This window comes from Branchiostoma lanceolatum, chromosome 3 (genome assembly GCF_035083965.1).
Source record: "Branchiostoma lanceolatum isolate klBraLanc5 chromosome 3, klBraLanc5.hap2, whole genome shotgun sequence".
Taxonomy (NCBI): Eukaryota; Metazoa; Chordata; class Leptocardii; order Amphioxiformes; family Branchiostomatidae; genus Branchiostoma; species Branchiostoma lanceolatum.
In genome coordinates, this window is record NC_089724.1 from 1,614,596 (window position 1) to 1,632,834 (window position 18,239).

The 18,239-nt window shown below is 44.8% G+C and overlaps 1 protein-coding gene and 1 long non-coding RNA gene across 3 annotated transcripts; one reads left to right on the forward strand and one right to left on the reverse strand.

The window, feature by feature from the left end:
- Positions 1 to 194: 194 nt before the first annotated feature.
- Positions 195 to 16,174, forward strand: LOC136429650 (serine-rich adhesin for platelets-like). Of its 2 annotated transcripts, XM_066419573.1 has the most exons (14): positions 195 to 415; positions 1,058 to 2,599; positions 3,349 to 3,432; positions 4,634 to 4,920; positions 5,607 to 5,814; positions 6,327 to 6,611; positions 7,724 to 7,841; positions 8,898 to 9,028; positions 9,981 to 10,131; positions 10,849 to 10,923; positions 12,493 to 12,749; positions 14,838 to 14,946; positions 15,068 to 15,198; positions 15,794 to 16,174. In XM_066419573.1, exons 1-14 carry the CDS (start codon positions 257 to 259, stop codon positions 16,070 to 16,072), a joined length of 3,816 nt encoding a protein of 1,271 aa, XP_066275670.1. In that variant the 5' UTR covers positions 195 to 256; the 3' UTR covers positions 16,073 to 16,174. The 2 variants fall into 2 exon arrangements, with proteins under 2 accessions (XP_066275670.1, XP_066275671.1); XM_066419574.1 differs by lacking the exon at positions 10,849 to 10,923.
- Positions 16,134 to 16,279, reverse strand: LOC136429652 (uncharacterized). The gene is made up of 2 exons (XR_010754778.1): positions 16,229 to 16,279; positions 16,134 to 16,174 (listed from the first exon to the last, which is right to left on the reverse strand). It is a non-coding gene; the product is annotated as an uncharacterized lncRNA (long non-coding RNA).
- Positions 16,280 to 18,239: the final 1,960 nt, after the last annotated feature.

Sequence of the window (18,239 nt, forward strand, 5' to 3'; positions counted from 1 at the left end):
GGAGTTTCTAAAGTTATGTATTGCTTACATACTTTCCTTTTGATCCCTGACAGATCTCCCTGCCAGCGGAGAAGCCTGTAGCCGACCAGCCCGACCGTCCTCAGATGCTGGTTGCGCAGAGTTTGCGCACCGTGCTGACAAACTCATGCGTGGGAGTTTATAAAGTTCTGTATCGCTTACATACTTTCCTTTTGATCCCTGACAGATCTCCCTGCCAGCGGAGAAACCTGTTGCCGACCAGCCTGACCGTCCTCAGATGCTGGTGGCGCAGAGTTCGCGCACCGTGCTGACGAACTCGCGTGTGGGGACCAACTGCACGCGGGAGGACCTGAAAGCCGTGCTGGACAACTTCTCCGCCTCCGTGCTGTTCAGGGACGAGGAGAGGTTTCCAAATAAGGACGGGGACTTTCAACAGGTATGTATGGTCCAGGGCTTTTTATAGGAAAGAATTGCATGGGGGGGAGGGGGGGGGGCGCTTAGCAACCACAGTCACTGTGTAGGAGTCTTCGAAAAATTCATGTTGAAATGGGGCATAATCTAAGGCTTCCAGACGGGCAAAATTATGTCGAGAAGAGGTTTTTTAACAGGGATTGACATTTTCAACAGGTTTGTATGGTCCTGGGTTTTTGCAAGAGCGGAGTGATGGCAATTTACATTCATTTCTATTTTTAACATTATAAGCCTTTATTGATTGAACTAAGAGAAATTAGACTGATACTTGAGAAGCTTTCATGCATTTTCATGACCTATTGCAGTCAAATCAGGCATAGTACTGTAAATGCATTTAAGTTCGCGTGTTTTATATTTCGCGGTAGGGAGAAAATGGAGTGTTTCGCGGTGGTTGTAAGTTCGCGTTCGAAACAATAGTAGCACTGCAGTCATAGGTGGGCAAAAAACATAAAACCACCGCTAACATTTCTGCATTTACAGCACATTGCAAATCCAATGTCTACACATTGTATCCTATTATTTGGTACAAATCTCATGCCAAGTTGCACATGTCATCAGTAATTGACAGCCATGTGCCTAGTAACGATGATGTGCTGTTGTTGTTCAGGTGTGCAATGAATTCTGGGACGAGGCAATGCATGATGGGATCTCTTTCGACACCTCCGCGGCGCGGCCGCCGCCCATCGGGAGCACGAACACTCACGCCAACGTGCTGCGGGGTGAAAGGTCAAAGGACGTGTGGCTGATGTACTTTGAGCAGTTTTGGGTTGACTTTGGAGAGGTCGCCACTGCCAAGGGACGACCTTTGCCCTTTATCGATGCTGTTCCTCTTCATTTATGGGTTTGTAAACCGCTTCAAGGTCATGACGACCCGTCGCAAATAGAGGACCATGTTTCGTCTGGCCCGTCTCAGGTCAGGGGTCATAAAACCCCCCAATCACAACGCAGGAGACATCAATCAGGAGAAGCAACTGGCAAATCACAGCACAGGAGACATCTGCATGGCGAGGCTGACCAATTGCAGCACAGGAGACATCTGCAAGGGGAGGCTGACCAATCGCAGCACAGGAGACATCTGCATGGGGAGGCCAACCAATCGCAGCACAGGAAACATCCACATGGGGAGGCTGACCAATCGCAGCACAGGAGACACCGGTCTGAACAAAGGCCGTCTTCTGGCAGCCAATCAGGGATGAAGTCCTATCAGAATGACCAACCAGTGAAAAGGCCACATCATAGTGACCAATCGGCATCCACAAAGGCATACCATAGGACTCAGTCAGAGCCCAGAGGTCACTCGCTACGACAAGAGGACCGTAGCGTTCATCGCGGCGCGCAAAAAGGCGGCAGCCATTCTTCAGATCACCATAAGGACCGACATAAAAGAGAGGCTGCGCACAAGCAGGAACAGGGTAGCGAAAAACCCGTCCAACACCATAAGCATGAGAAACAACAGGAGGAGGGCGCTAGGGACGAGAAACGCAAGCGGCTGATGGAATACTACCGCGGGTCGAAGAATGACGCCCGCAAGGAGAAGGAGAAGTCTCCTGGTTCGGAGGAGGATGAGCTTGTGCGAGAGATGTTCAGCAACCAGCCTCCCGCGAAGAGACTCAGCTCCACCTTCAAGACCAAGTCGCTCTCCGACAGCGACTCCAGCCCCGATCAGGAGAACGTGTTCATGAACGGGCCGGTCGCACAGCAGAAGGGCGGCGCGGACGCTGTTGCCGGGGCAACGACGCAACAGGCGGCGTTTTCGGTGGCGGAGATTCCCGCTTTCCGGGAAAATAAAGATAGGCCGCTGGAAAGGCCTCCGGTCTCGCAGCGCGTCATTCCCGAGGAGAGGCCGTTCCAGCCGGAGTGGGAAACAGCGCGACAGTCGCGGCCGGTGCTTTCCCGTGATCGCTCGCTGTCGAGCCCCGAACTAGACAAGGCGTCGGCCTTCGAGAGGATGCTTCGCGGGAGGTCGATCAGCGTGGACGAAGTCTTGTCCTCGGACGACCCGACGGAGTTTGACGGGGGGAGGGAGTTCGGCCGGACGGAGGCGGACTCGCACATGCTGCTGCACACGCCCTCGAAGGTGTGCGGGGTCGTGACCCACGACCAGTACCTCTTCCTGCTCAGGCTGCAGGAGTCCATTGCACAGCTGCAGGTGGGGGAATATGTATTAACTAGGGGTGGATACCGGTTCACTGGACCTGATTCGGACCTTTATAACATCCAAGAACCGAGTCCAAAAAACCTGAAAGCCTAAAACCTGAGTCCAAAAAAACCTGAACAAAGTACAAAATATATGTTTCTATTTTGTTTGATAAAAAGTGTTTTGAGTCTCCCCTCTGACAAAAAAGGCATTTAAAATAAGTGTAACATTCAAATATCAAACACTGGTTTATCTTGAAAGTCTTCTCACCAAGAAACTTTTATAGTCGTACATGTTAGTATTGATTCTCCATGCTTAATATTGGTCTAATAAAACAAAACATCAACTGGACAGGATCAGGTCCAGGTTCAGGTCCGGACCTGAACCTAAATCTCTGGACCTAAACTTGGACTTGGACCTTATCAAGCCAAACCGGTATCCACCCCTAGTATTAACCCTTCATTAATACTGATCCGTCGAGTTACATAAATCCGCCACTTAAATAGTGGGTTTTAGAGATCTGTAGTGCAGCACAGTTTAGGCCACACCAATTTAATTTGTTGGTTCTCAGAATCCCCGCTTCAGAAAAATCGAAAAAAAATGAAATCGAAAATAATGTGATAGAAATGTAATAGTCTGTGAAAATGTAATGTTATTCATACGTGTCTTTGTACATGTAAAGAAGCCTGATAATTCAGCCCTAAAGGGCTGTAACTTGGCTGTTGTTTTAGAGAAATAAACCGTTCTACTACTAACTACAGGACTGCATGGAGGAGGACGGCATCGCGATCAGGGGGCGGCCCTCCAACGTCTCCAGCTCCTGCATCGCCGGCTGCTGTCGCCAGGTGAGTGAATAAATGAATGAATAAATGAATGAATCAGTGAATCAATTGATAAATGTATGAATTTGTTGATTAATGGTTTATCAACATGTTGTACATGGCAGTTTTAACTTTTAAAAAAGCTGAATAACTAATACACAGACTTTACAATATCTTATAAAACGCAAGGAAAATACAAATGACGCCAAGGACATACATGTACATAATAAAACATCAATAAATGCGTTAAATTTTCATGTAGTATAGAGGTAGACTTGACTTATTAGAAAAACTGTGTATAGATACAAGGATTGATCAAAAACGGTACTTGACTGCAATTGAAAATTAGTCTGTATATGGATACAAGGATACCTCAATTTTGTTCTATGATAGTTTAAAAGTTAACTGTGCAATAAAGCTCTTCTTCTTCTAAATGTTACCTGATTAAGGATTGGTGTGTTCCGTGGTAGCGTGCGTAGTCCAGTGGTTAGCGATCTTGCCTCTGGAACTAGAAGCCCCGGGTTCGATCCCGGCTGTGTCGCTCACCCGACATGCACGCTACCGTTAAAGATCGCAGTCCTTAGGACGGGACGTTAAGCCGTGGTCCACTGTTCATTGTGCTTGTCGAAAAGAGCTAGGGGAATTTCCCCGGTACAATGAACCTGTAAATACTGTGCATAGCGTCTGTCTTCTCTGTCACGACCAGTGGAAGAGTAGCTCATCTGTTCATTGAGTTCATTTGAGCTAAACTGGTTCGAGATCCCTTTCCTTTCCTTTTCCCAGGTTGGAGCTGTCCCTCATCCTCCCATTCCCTTAGACTTAGTAGTAAAGAGCTAAACTAAGTAACATTATTTGATGCACTTTTCATTCTATTTTCGTGTAGTTTAGACAAAGCTAGAAGGATTAAGCTAAAACGGTGCTTAATTGAAAATTGCCTGTCCCCATGTGGAGCTGTTTCTGATCCTCCTGTTCCCTTAGATTATGTGTAGTACAGAGCTAGAATTGACTAAACTTTAAGATAAACTTTGTGTAGATACAAGGATTGATCTAAAACAGTTACTGACTTGATCAACCTCCTTCCAGGTGGAGCTGTCTCTCATCCCCCTATTCCCTTAAATTTTGGTAGTTTTGAACTACGCTAAGTCTTGACTCAACATTTTATAGTTAGATAAAAGGATTGATAAAAGGATTGATCTAAAACGGTACTTTATTAATCCGTTCCCAGGTGGAGCTGTCCCTCATCCTCCCGTCCCCTCCTGAAGGCACGCGGGCGGCGAACAGCGCGGCCGGCAGCACGCTGGACGTCGCGGCGTCCTCCGAACGGCGGCGAAGCTCGCTGCAAACGGACACGCTCATGGTCCCGGGGTCAACGACCCCACGTACGACCTCCCCATCTCCCGTGGACAGCGGGATCGCGGAGAGCACCGCGGGAAATCACGTGGCGAAGTCGCAGAGCGACACGGCGCTCATGAGCCTTTCGTCTGACGAGGAAAATAACGGGGGAGATTCCAGGTACGGTAGCCAAAACAAACAAATAAACATGAAAATAAAGGGGGGAATTCCAGGTATGGTTTCCAAAACAAAGGCGTCGTGTGGCGTAATGGATAGAACATCCGACTGTCAAACAAGGGGACCCGAGTTCGAACCCCGCCTGCCCCCAGACATGTCTGAATATGCGCCCCGACGTTGTGCCCTTGGGAAAGGCACTTAACACGACTTTCCTCACTTCACTCAGGTGTAAATGAGTACCTAGCTCATCTAGGGTTAGGGACGTCCCTCGGATAGGACGTTAAATGGAGGTCCCGTGTTTGGGGAGAGCCACACCCCGCACACGTAAAAGAACCCACCACACCTTTCAAAAAAGAGTAAGGGCATGCCCCCGTGTGCGATGGTCCAAACCTTACAGTCTGGTCCGGGGTTGACATCTTGAAAAGGTGATAGTACTAGTTCACCTGTTATGTCAATCCTTCTATTTAATGTCGTAAATCTGAATAAAATAAGATAAAATCAAGATACAAACAAGCATGATTGACAAGGAATATTCTCAAAGTAGCTTGCTTTAAAGTCTAGAGGTAAGCGGCTTTGCCTCTGGAGCTAGAAGCGGTGAGTTTTTTTTGTCACGACCAGTTGAAGATTAACTTTTCAGTGTCAGATAAAACTGTTTCGAGTTCACTTTAGTCACTTCCACCTTCTTTCAGGAAAAGGAGGAACTTGTCTTCTGGGGAGAGGCCGAAGAGTTTTACGGGGGACGATGTTACGACGTTACGCAAGTCGCCGTCCAGAGACGGTCCAGACAGCGGGAGGGGTAGCGGAAACGTGGCAGATTCGGCGCCCAACGAGAGACAGGAAAACGCGAGAACGGATCCACAGGACAGGGCTTCGGCCGGTGCAATGCCAACCAAGCAGGTTTGTCTGTTTTGTTTAGTAAGATCTAAGACTTGTGATTAGACCTTTAGGGATCGTAATTTAATTATGTATATCTTCCAGAATAGAGGGATTATTGGTTTTGGTTGTGAGATGAAAAGAATGTCAAGGTTCACAATGTCAAGGTTCACAATGTCAAGGTTCACAATGTCAAGGTTCACAATGTCAAGGTTCACAATGTCAAGGTTCACAATGTCAAGGTTCATAATACATCTAAATCTTAATCATAACTAAAATTTCTGTTCATTGTATTGTTTGACCCTTCCCTCCTCCATCATTACATGAAAAGAGGGTGATTTGAGATTCTCAAGAATAAGGGAAGGTTCAATCAAACAAACAAAAAAGAAATATGCGCTCACTTAGATCAGAAAATCATTTTTAGAAACAAGTATGAAGGCATACCAGTACTTAGTGATAGGTTGAAACATTTAGCAAAAATGCCAGAGAGACCAGAAATATCGAAGATACAATTAACCAATTAATTTTTCAACCAGGTGCCAAAACTGACTGTTTCGGACGGAACCAAAGAAGTGGCGAAGGACAGCCCTTACTTCGAGAAGAAGTTTGGGAAGTTCAGCGACTTCTCTGCGGCTAACATTGCTGCGCAGCTGCGGATCGGGCTCCTGTCGCAGTCACAGCTCTCGCTCGACGAGATGTCGCTGGACAACTTCTCGCTGGACAACATGTCGCTGGACAGCACCGACAGCGGGGACCCGTACCTCCTGGCGGGGAACGAGATGTCAACGCTTTCGGTGGACACCCTCTCCATCTCCTCTCAGGTGGGTCGGTGTGTGTGTATGTGGGTTGGTTGGTTGGCACGTGGGTGCTTGTGTGTGGATGCACCGACAGCGGGGACCCGTACCTCCTGGCGGGGACGGAGATGTCAACACTGTGGGTCGACACCCTGTCCATCTCCTCACAGGTGGGTTGGTGTGTGTGTATGTGGGTTGGTTGGCACGTGGGTGCTTGTGTGTGGATGCACCGACAGCGGGGACCCGTACCTCCTGGCGGGGACGGAGATGTCAACACTGTCAGTCGACACCCTCTCCATCTCCTCTCAGGTGGGTTGGTGTGTGTGTATGTGGGTTGGTTGGCACGTGGGTGCTTGTGTGTGGATGCACCGACAGCGGGGACCCGTACCTCCTGGCGGGGACGGAGATGTCAACACTGTGGGTCGACACCCTGTCCATCTCCTCTCAGGTGGGTTGGTGTGTGTGTGTGTATGTGGGTTGGTTGGCACGTGGGTGCTTGTGTGTGGATGCACCGACAGCGGGGACCCGTACCTCCTGGCGGGGACGGAGATGTCAACACTGTGGGTCGACACCCTGTCCATCTCCTCTCAGGTGGGTGGCATTCAGCACTCAGCTGGCATTCAAGAAAATTCAGCTCTAAACTGTCAAAAAGAAAATGATTCACCATGCATATATTTTGGTTGTCCTCATCATAGATTCTTTTAGGACATGTCATTGATGAATGGTTTATTAAGAAGACTTACACAAACTGACAGTGGCAGTCAAATTCATGACTGAATTGTAGTCAGATTTACAAAAGTATCACCATTTATCTACTAGGTAAAATCTGTTGACATATCTAAAATCATCAGATGTTAGATAAAACAGTGCATTTAAAAACCGGAATGTAAGATGACAACAAGGGTCCAACAGTGCGACTTCCAGGCAGAGTGCCTTGCGGTAGTACATGTACATGTGAAATATTTTTGGCTCTTTTTACAACAATAATACACACACACATTATGACTGTACATATACATGTCATACAATGTCCATCACTTCTTACAGTTCACAATCAAGTTTTTCATTCTGATAACTTTGTAAGCTATTCTATGTACCACTGACAGTTTACTCAATGTCCCGTCCCCCTCCGTTTCCAGGGGAGTAGGAGCGCTCCTGTGAGCCACCAGTCCTCGTTTGAGAGGGGCGGGGATACGGAGCCGACCAGACAGACTTCGCTGGAGGACGGCAGGGACGGAAGGCCTACTGCACTGTCAGGTCGGCTTAGTTAAAAGTTAAAATCCTCCCACACCATTATTGATGTATAGGGCGGTGCCCATCTCCATTTCATAGCCCTGGGCCACACTGTTGTGCAATCACTGTAGCAGGGGGCTAGTGGCAGTGGAGTGTGTTTAACTTCCATACTGTTTCACAAGTATGTACTGTTTCACAAGTATGTACCATTTTTATAAAGTCTTGGGTATGACTCAATGCGCCTCCTGTCCAGAGATGTCCTACCCGGGGCTTGAACCCCAGTCCTTCTGATCCAAGTAATTGGAACCAGATGTGGTGAGAGACAAAGGCGCAGGCCACTACACCACAGGTCGGCTTACTAAACTGATTATAGGTGCTCTAACCTCAGTAACCACCGAGTTATTGATGCTTGAAAAACCAATGCTATGAAAAAGACCTTCATGTATAGAGCCATATCTATGTGGAACAGTTTGCCGCATCAGATACAAACCGCAAATCAGAGCAGGTTTAGGCAGGAAATGTCAAGGAATGTGTGTATCAGTTAGTTATTTTTAATGCAGCAACTTTAAGTAGTCTGTAGTCAATTATATGTAGTCTGTCTGTTGTATTTTCTGATGTACTCCAGGAAGATTAGCTACATACCACTCATGGTATGTAGCTAATGGAGGAAATAAAGTATCCAAGTATTCAGGCCTACTGCACCATCAGGTGCGTCTTCATTTTAGCCCTGCTTATCATGGCTGGTAGTTCTGGTGCTTTATTAAAGGCCCCCTTTGAGTGATAGAAAAGTCTTGAGCCCCATTGTCACTTGACCCGTGGCACGTTGGCGACCAGGTGGTTTGACAGAGCTCTAAACCAATCTCATCATTTTAAAAAAAAGAATGTATTTACACTTTGTGTGTTTTGTTGTCTTTTAAGTCATACTTGTACGCTTTGCATGATATCCCCATTATTATGGTAACACGAATCCGCAGGTGATGTGAGATATGCCCTTCTTGTTTTTCAGACACTTCCCACTCAACTGCCTGAAAGATCATGGCATTACATTTTTGACTTTTTATCCTAATGTTTGTACTACAGGTGAGGGAGAGGGTTCGACCAGACCTAAGAAGGTGACTCTGGAGTACTGCGACAGCGAGAGTTCCACGGAGGAGGTTTCTCAGAGCGTGGGCAGCTCAGCAACGTTAGAGGAAGCCAAGAAGAGAAAAACTGTAAGCACTTCTACACTACTCTGACTGAGTCAGGCATATTATAGCCACTATGATCAATAACCAAATTAACTAAAGAAAATAATTGACCACTGTTAAAGACAAACACTCTCTGCAAAAATTCGTCTTTGAACTATGATGATAAAAAAAGACTCGCCACATCTTTTGCCTCTGTCAATAAATTACTAATATTTTAGTACACTGGTATGACTTTCATTATTTTATGTACCTTCCAAATTCAGCGACAGTTAAAGATGAACTGTCTTAAGTTTTTGAAAATTTAACTCTTAATTGTCACAAAGAAATGACTCATCATGCATATCTTTTAGTTGTCCTTAAGTTATTAGATTCGTTTAAGACATTCTGATAACTTTGTAAGCTATTCCATATACTACAGTTTACTTGTCAGACCCCTAATGGCTGTCTTTGCCCCTGCGCCCCCTAGGCTACGGTTCTGGTACTGCACCTTTTGAACGTAGGGTTGGAGTTGTTGAACCACCGGCGAGACAACTTCACTAATGTCTTTCCTTGCCCCTGCGCCCCCTAGGCCACAGTGCTGGTACTGTACCTGTCGGACGTAGGGTTGGAGTTGTCGAACCACGAGAGGGACAACTTCACTAATGTCTTTCTTTGCCCCTGCGCCTCCTAGGCTACCGTGCTGGTACTGCACCTGTCGGATGTAGGGTTGGAGTTGTTGAACCATGAGAGGGACAACTTCACTTATGTCTTTCTTTGCCCCTGCGCCCCCTAGGCCACAGTGCTGGTACTGCACCTGTCGGACGTAGGGTTGGAGTTGTCGAACCACGAGCGAGACAACTTCACTAATGTCTTTCTTTGCCCCTGCGCCTCCTAGGCTACCGTGCTGGTACTGCACCTGTCGGATGTAGGGTTGGAGTTGTTGAACCATGAGAGGGACAACTTCACTTATGTCTTTCTTTGCCCCTGCGCCCCCTAGGCCACAGTGCTGGTACTGCACCTGTCAGACGTAGGGTTGGAGTTGTCAAACCACGAGCGAGACAACTTCACCAAACTACAGGGTCAGGAGGTGACCTTCGAGGAGAGGAGAGAGGTCGACGTGCAGGACTTCCTCGCAAAAATCAGCCAGAGTAAGAATTATACTACATAGCTTTGCTTGTAAACAAGGCTGTCTTACAGTCAGATGTGCAAAGGTTAGGTGTGACAGGTCGTTCAGTGTGATATAACGAGCTGCAACCGCGCGGCGTACCTGTGAAGCTTAACGGGTGTGTTATGTTGAAGGGTGGCTATAGACTGAATGAGGTTATACATGTACGCATACGGTTGTCAGATGAATAATAATAAGTCTGAATTTTTTTTTCTAATTTGAAAACTTATGAATGCTAACCTACATTTGTAGCACTCTAAAATAGGGTTGTGCAGCAAAAAAAACAGTGTCATGATGTTGAATTGATTTACCATTAATAAAACTATTCAATTATGGATTCCGGCAATCTTGAATGTGGGATGTGATACTAGATGGTCATGCTGTCAGCTTTTGATGAAGAAGGCAAAACTGGCGGTTCAGCTTGGACTGGTCTGTCTGCAAGATGTGTACAACATTGTGTAATATCTTACTAAGTCCACTTACACTGGTCACTTAGGATGTTAAAAGACGCTAGGATTTAAAGCTGAAATATTTCAAAATACCATCATGTCGAGAAATAGGTTTTTGTTTGACGTATTTCCCTTCCCATTCAGAAAGAATTGAAATGTGACGAGGCTTGATGACTTTTCAAGTTCGTAATGTTTTCATTAAGTGACCAGTGGTTACTGGGAATGATGACTTAAACCATGTTGCGTTGCAGGAAAGAGGCACCGACGTCACTTCAAATTCAGGACGATGTTTCCGACGGAAGACAGCCCGTCGCGCAGGAGAAGGGGTGATGCTCGCCGTTGTGTTTCGTCCCGTGGTTGTTAGATCTATTGTTAGAGCCAGATTCAGTTTGATAATAGCCTGGTATTCATCCTATTTCAGCTCCGTTCACTTCTTTGATCTCTAATCCCTGAAAAATAGTCTGGCACCCATCAATGAAAAAAGGATTGGCACTATTCTCCATAATCATCGTGGAGAGTTCTGATTGTCTCGAGTCACATACATGTAGTCATCGTAATGGCATGGTGATAGGCATGTGAAAGTTCAACCGCGGTTATACTGCTTCAGAGAAATATTTGATTCCTGATATGATTCAGGATATGCACTGTAAGGGGACAGGGACAAGTTTATTCTGTGTGGAAGTTGAAGCAATCAGTGAGCAGAATATATGGATTCCAGGCTACAATTTGACTAGTTCTAAAAAAAACAATAATCATTGAAACTAGTGTGGCCTCTTGTACATGTTACGACAAGCTAGTTTCACAAGAACATTGATGTACTGTAACTCCCAAATGCTTCTTTAAAATTTTGGTCTCGTGTCTTAAATTTTGAAAATTGGTATGAAGATGGCTCTTTTTGCAGCTAAGCAGAGAATTGGATATTTGAGTGATTGACCTGACCTCATCTTTCAGACCTCTGTTCCTGTCGCCCTGCATGCTGTGTTAATGTCCACCCAGACTTCTGCTCCCCTGTAGAGTTAGGGTAAAAGTGTAACTTATCGTCGCTACATTTTGACGCTTCATTTCTTTTCCCCTTTTCTCAGATCTGTCCCAACATTCCCGTCAGGGGCTCTTTGGTTCCTGTTACATCCCCGCAATCTTTTGTTTCTTGCAGTTGTTTACTTTGTCGATCCTTTTTATTTCTATTGATACTAATTTGGTTTGTTTGTTTTCAGGCATGAGATTGTTTTTCAATTTTCATACATTGTCATACAAATAAAGTGAACCAGATTATATTTTATTTGATGCATGTCCATTGACATATACCTCTTTATTGATTTTACAAAAATGAAGCCAAAAGTTAAGAAAACTGAATACATACTCTAGACAAGTAGACATTAGTCAATGTAAAATATATTGAGCCACCAAAATCATCTATTCGGGTAAAATTCATTTTGTAGAAACCTAAACTTTAGCTCTAACACAGAGCAACATTCAATAATATATGACACTGGGAACAAGTAGAATTGTGACAGTCGTAAATTCTGCTTTTCATTGGTCCAGGAGTGAAAAAAGACTCTTTGTAAACAACCAAGACTGTTTTATTCAACAGACGTTTCGGTCCGTCTGTCACCATCCTCAAGGCAATTCTGACTGGTTCACTTTGCATCAGCTTATATGTATTGAATGCTTTTTATGGGACCACATTTGTAAGCAGCAACACCTGAGAATAACTGCAGTGAAAAGTGAACCAGTCAGACTTGCCCTGAGGAAGGTGACAGATGGTCACTGAAAAGTTGGTTGACTAAAACACTTGGTTGTTTAAGCAAAGAGTATTTTTATTCAGTTTGAACTTACCAACCCTGATGAAACTATTGACGGATGTACTCAATGGTTTTTATAACGCTCCTTTCCAGCCAAGAAAGACGTTCCCATCCCCGCTTCAACAGACGTCCCTCCGCACGTCTCCGCGCGCCTGGAGAGCGGTCCCCACGCGGCGCGCTACTCTCCCAACGCCCCCAAGCTGGGCCACCTGGAACTGCAGCTGCAGGGCGCGGCCGGGGTCGTTACCATGTCGACGCTGACAGGGGTTGCGAGCCTGATCGAGGACGAGATTCTCGCCACGCCCATGCCAATGAGGGTGGATTTCATTGATTCGCAATTGAGCCTTGTGGTGAGTTCACGTTTTTGGCTGCACCTCGGGAGCAGAGCCACTCTGGTTAGGCCTAAGAAAACTGTTGTGTTTCCGGTTATCGGACTGTCCATTGCAAAAAACGACGACCCTATGAGCCTTTTTCGGGGGTCGAGGCTGGCAAGGGACATGACATTTTCAGTCTGTCATCGGACTGATGAATTTTTTTATTTTTTAGATTCTATTTTCTGTATATCTCTATTTTATTATCTCTATTTTCTATATCCAGCGTTGCCCCAAGCTCAGTGATTAGCACTGCTTTGCAGTGGGGCCCTGCGTTGCAGATGTTGAAAATGCCGTGTCCTGATGCATTTCAATTTTACATTGTCACACAGTATTTGTCGGATCACTAACTGGCTAAAAACTAAGAAAAGAAAATCCCTATCTTCTATTTTTCAGGACTATAATTGGAAACATAACAACAATTTTTCTAGGCCTTAGAACCATGAGTTGTGGTGCTTTTCCAACACTTAAATGATACAGGTCATCTTTAGAATTTTGCTTTTGCCATTTCATCCAATTTTCCGACTCGTTTCTGAGCACTTTCTACATCGTTCTGTGAATGTGAACTTCTTCGTCACACTTTCTTCCTTCTCGTTTGTCACGGCAGTTTTATTTGTTCGGATGTTTTATGACGATGTTGTTGCACTTTCACGTCTGTCTCTCTTGTTCTGTTGTCTCAGATCAAGCTTTTCCTCCCCCCGGTAAGTTTGAAACTGTGCCCACATTGTTGTCTCTGACAGTGTGTGGAATTATAACCGGTAGTCAGTTTTATAGTGATGCCTTAGGGGCAGAGCCGTTATATAGGACTGCAATGGAAAATATTCTTACTAGGAATCGCACAAATGCATTTCTGAGGGAACACAGCTTATCATTTCTTCTTCTACTACTTCATAAAACACCAGACACCAAAGTTTTACTATCTATAATCTTCAGGTAGATGTAAGGATAGTGTTATTCTTAAGAGTTTTACTCCAGGGCCTGTTTTTGCAACATTTGTAGTATCCTTCTCTAGTACATAAAAACGTATTTCTAGTATCATAATTTATGAGAACAGTGAATGTTTAAAATGTAGCAGATTTAAAACCGTATGAGCCTGATCCTTGCATCTGCTTGGGGATTATGATTATTTTTCTCCGGTCCACATTTTCTACATTGACTGTTTTATTTATTAATTATACTATTCTTATTTTGTAAAATTTACAGTTTCATTTTAACATATTTGCCATTGAATCGTGTACAAAAGCAGTGCAACAAATCCTTTCATTGCTGTCAACTAGAGTTTTCAAATTGATCTACATTGAGCAGCTAGAAAATGTGAAATCAGGGAAACAACTTAGTTAGCAATTCCTGTACCTATCACCCTATCCTCTTTTGGCCTCTGACCCAAAATGAAGAATTGATAATTTAGCAAATTAAAACTAATCCATATCAGTCTTAGATGATTGAAGGTCTAGCCTACGTAAGTAGAATTGTTGTTTGTTTGTCTGTTGATTGTCTGTTGTTGACTTGTGGATTTGGGTTTCCCTGCCTGCTCGATTTAGGAGTTTTGGGTAAGACTCAAACAGACTTTTGCCCCCCCAACCCCCTTCCCCCCGAACCAAACAATAACCCACTAACTTTGCCACTTCAAAAGATACGCCATTAGATTTATTACATTTGTTATGAAGGAAAGATTTAACAAGTTTATAATCTAGTATTAACTTCAGGAGAGAAATAAAATCAGCTTTCTACCCTGATCCAGCTAAGAGGGGATCTTTTTTTTTTCAAAGGCTATTTCAGCAACCGAAATACGGTATAGATACCCCCCAATCATTCTCAACAGAAATGGTACGGCTGGGAAATTTCGTTAGCTCTCAGAAGAAGAAAAAAAAGAAGATAAAAAAAATGAATAGATGCATGAAGAAAACAGAATAATACTACAAAATGTAAGGTGCTTGTGCTGATTCTTTATTCCTGAAGCAAAGCTATACTATTGGTGAAAATAAAATAATCATATATGCAATGATTCTAGTCCATCTAACTAATTAAACTTATCAATTTAAGTAAACTCTTTTTCCCCCTCCCCAGGACGATGGCCCTCCCCTTAACCCTGGTTCTCCCGGGAGCATCCCGCTGGACATCCATGTGGACCGTGCCACTGTGGTGCGGATGGAGGATGGGATATTCCATCTCACATGTAGGTATCCCCAATCCTTTACAAACCTGTTTTAAAAAAAAGAGAGTTAGAGTGTATCCTGTATGAAAATGAGCATCTGAACTGGTATGTGAGTGTATGACTGCGTGTTTGTATGTTGCAGGTTTGGCGCCCTCCCCACGGCCGGATATAGGTTTAGCGGCGAGACCGGCGGACTACTCCCAGCCAGGCGCGGTCAGACCGGGGTTACAGGCAGGAGGACACACGGGCGCCACACAGCTCTCAACTCTCAAGGTCTTTATTTAATCAATCAATCATGTACATGTAGTTAATCTAGGTAGCCCCTTCAACAATACCTTGTAGATTTTCATGGGGGCCCAGAGAACATCTATTTAGGGGGGAAAATGGTACACACATGTAAGTTGCATAACAGAAATTGAACAAATTGACAGAAATTGATTATGAACAAAATTACTCTTGGAATATTCACGGTGGTTTTAATTTCACCGTTTTGGTGGTGTCATGCCTCTCCACTGCGAAATTATGACACCACAAATACATATGTGCTTTTGTGCTATACATGTAGTAACGTTATTGTTTTGACTGCAAACGTTGATTACATTGCAAATCATTAGAACCTACTTTTCCCTTCAACTGCTTAATAAAACCACCATGAATGTAGATGTCTCAATCTGTCTGGAAAAAAGCAGTATTGTTGATTGTGTGTTTGATTGCTTGTTGTTGGGTTTCCCAGCCTCCCTCCCGCAAACAAATAAAAACCAACAAACTTTGCCACTTCCAAAAATATACCTATCGGTTAGATCATTTGTGAGGGGAAATATTCAACAAGTGCGTAATCTAACCTGACGTACTTCTTGTTTCCTTTCAGGATGAAAACGAGCATCTCCAGAGGGAGGTTGCGCGGCTGAGGGAACAGCAGAAGGGCGGGGTGACGTCGCAGCTTCTCTCGGAGAACCTCTGCCTCCAGGGGGAGAAGCAGCGGCTGAGGGAAGAGCTGCTGGACACCCAGCATGCCTTGCAGGAGGTCGAGCAGGAGCGGACGTCACTTCTGCGCACGCTGGAGCACGTGCAGCGGGAGATGCTCGAGGCCGACCGCGAGAAGAGCTTCCTCAGAGACCAGCTGGAGAGGAGAAGCCCCAGAAAGTGATGCTACTACACCCCCCCCCCCCCCGTCCCCCAAGCGGCTTGATATGATACTGCAGCAGAACTTCCAGTTTTGGGATCTCGTGTTCTGGACATTCTATGGTACCTTCGTGATCTGGACATTCTATGGTACCTTCGTGATCTGGACATTCTATGGTACCTTCGTGATTTTTGAGCGCCCGAAGAAGATGCTCCAGTCCGATCTTGAGAGAGACCAGCTCGAGAGGAGAAGCCCAAGAAAGTGATGCGTGCCCCCCTCCCCAACTTTCTCCTGTGCCAGGGTCCGTAGTGCTCCTACTTTTGTGCATTTGATAAGCCTCCTAAGCGGGCTGATGAGTTGGCTTTTCCTGTACTTGTAAATGCTGTAGTTTGAACCCAAGAAGAACTTCCTCAGAGACTAGCTGGATAGGAGAAGGCCCAGAAAGTGAGACCTCGAAATGTTTAGATTTTGGGCCCTTTTAAGCGGCTTGTTATGGTACTGCAGTGGAACCTCCAGTTTTGATATCTCGTGTTCTGGACATGCTATAATGGTACTGTCGTGATTTTTTAGTGGCAGAAGATAGTACTTACATGTATTTCTGATTGTATTATTTTGATAAGCACAGAAAAAGCCCAAGTCATAAGCCTGCTAAGGAGGTAACATTTAATGTTGCTGAAGGAAATCCAGGAGTCTCCATAAAAGTGGCCTTCTGGCACCAAGTTCAAGCTGTACAGAACTAGAAGTAAAAACACAGCCGAACAATTATGCGACACTTACATGGTGCAGAGGTTAGACTTAGACTTAGGGGCTTCAGTGTCGTCCGACACATGAGGCAGTTAGGTTGGCCCAGCAGGCTCGGTTAGCAGCCATCCTCCTTACATCCCAGAGGTTGGGCTGTCAAAACTTCATGAATAGTTTCATTAGGTTGGGAAATCACTGGAGAACATAGTTCTTAATTTAATTAATACACACGAGCGGTACATAATCACCTGCCGACGTTTCGGATTAAGGAGGCTGTACGGATCAGACAATTTACTCCAGTCATGAAGCATGATGAAGGGGGATATAAACTCCAGTTTGGGACCGCGTTCTTCACATTGCAGCAGCGCCACCTAGCGGCAGTGTGAAGTAGAACAAGTCAGTATCGCCCAGAGGAAGGTGACAGACAGTCACGGAAACGTCGGCAGGTGCTTATGTACCTGAGTTATGTGTTAAGGACTTTGTTTTCCTATCAAAACCTTTGTAACACAGTTTAAAAAAAAAAATTTAGTTCGGTTTAGCCTTAACTGAAGAACTGCTCTCCCGCTTGTAACCCAAAGAGCAGGTGCTACATGATTGTACAGTAAAGTACTGCTTTAAATCACCCTGCACTTTCTAACAAGTACAGAGAACATTTCAGCCACAACGTCTGGATGATCCCTTGTAAAATGCAGCCCTTTCCATAGCTATAGTTACAACAGCTAGCCATGATTGAACCTTCTGCCCTTCCAGTCCTAAAGCAGGATCACTAACCACTGCACCACACTCGCTACACCAGCAGCATCGGACACACAACCAACTCAGGCGGTCAAAGTTCGGTACAAAAAAAGTGCAAAGAGTTCAAGCGACGATTCCATGTTTTGCACAGGACACTGTTAAAAGGTAAAAATGTTTCAACTGCCCACGGATCATAGAGATGTGGGAAGAAACTAAGAAAGAAACCCTCTCTGTATAGAACTATTTGTACACTTATAATATAACCCCTTTGCAAAGCAAGTAGTATGATAAGTAATAATCAAATGCTGTAAAAAATCTAGAACGCATCAAGCTACTAAATCCTAAAATGCAAGAGTGAAAAAAAGCACTATAATATTGGCTGTTCCGTGTAAATGTAACTTACGCACCAAGAAAGCGCTGCCTTGTGAACCATACCAGTCTGTACCTTCCAAGGAGCAGGCCTGTTGTCACTGGTGTTGGTTTGTTAGAAAGGAAAACTAACGAATAAAATTTCACCACATTTTGTTTGATTATTTTGTAGACCTTTGTGCATGGAAGATGACAAAATGTTGAATTTCCATTTTCGCACAAAATGCATGAAGGTCCTTTACAACCATATTCATGTTACAGTTAAAGTATGGCACATTCTAAGCTACCAGGCTTCAGTACTTACAATATTTCTTGTGTGTACTAGGACACAATATCGAAAATCTGG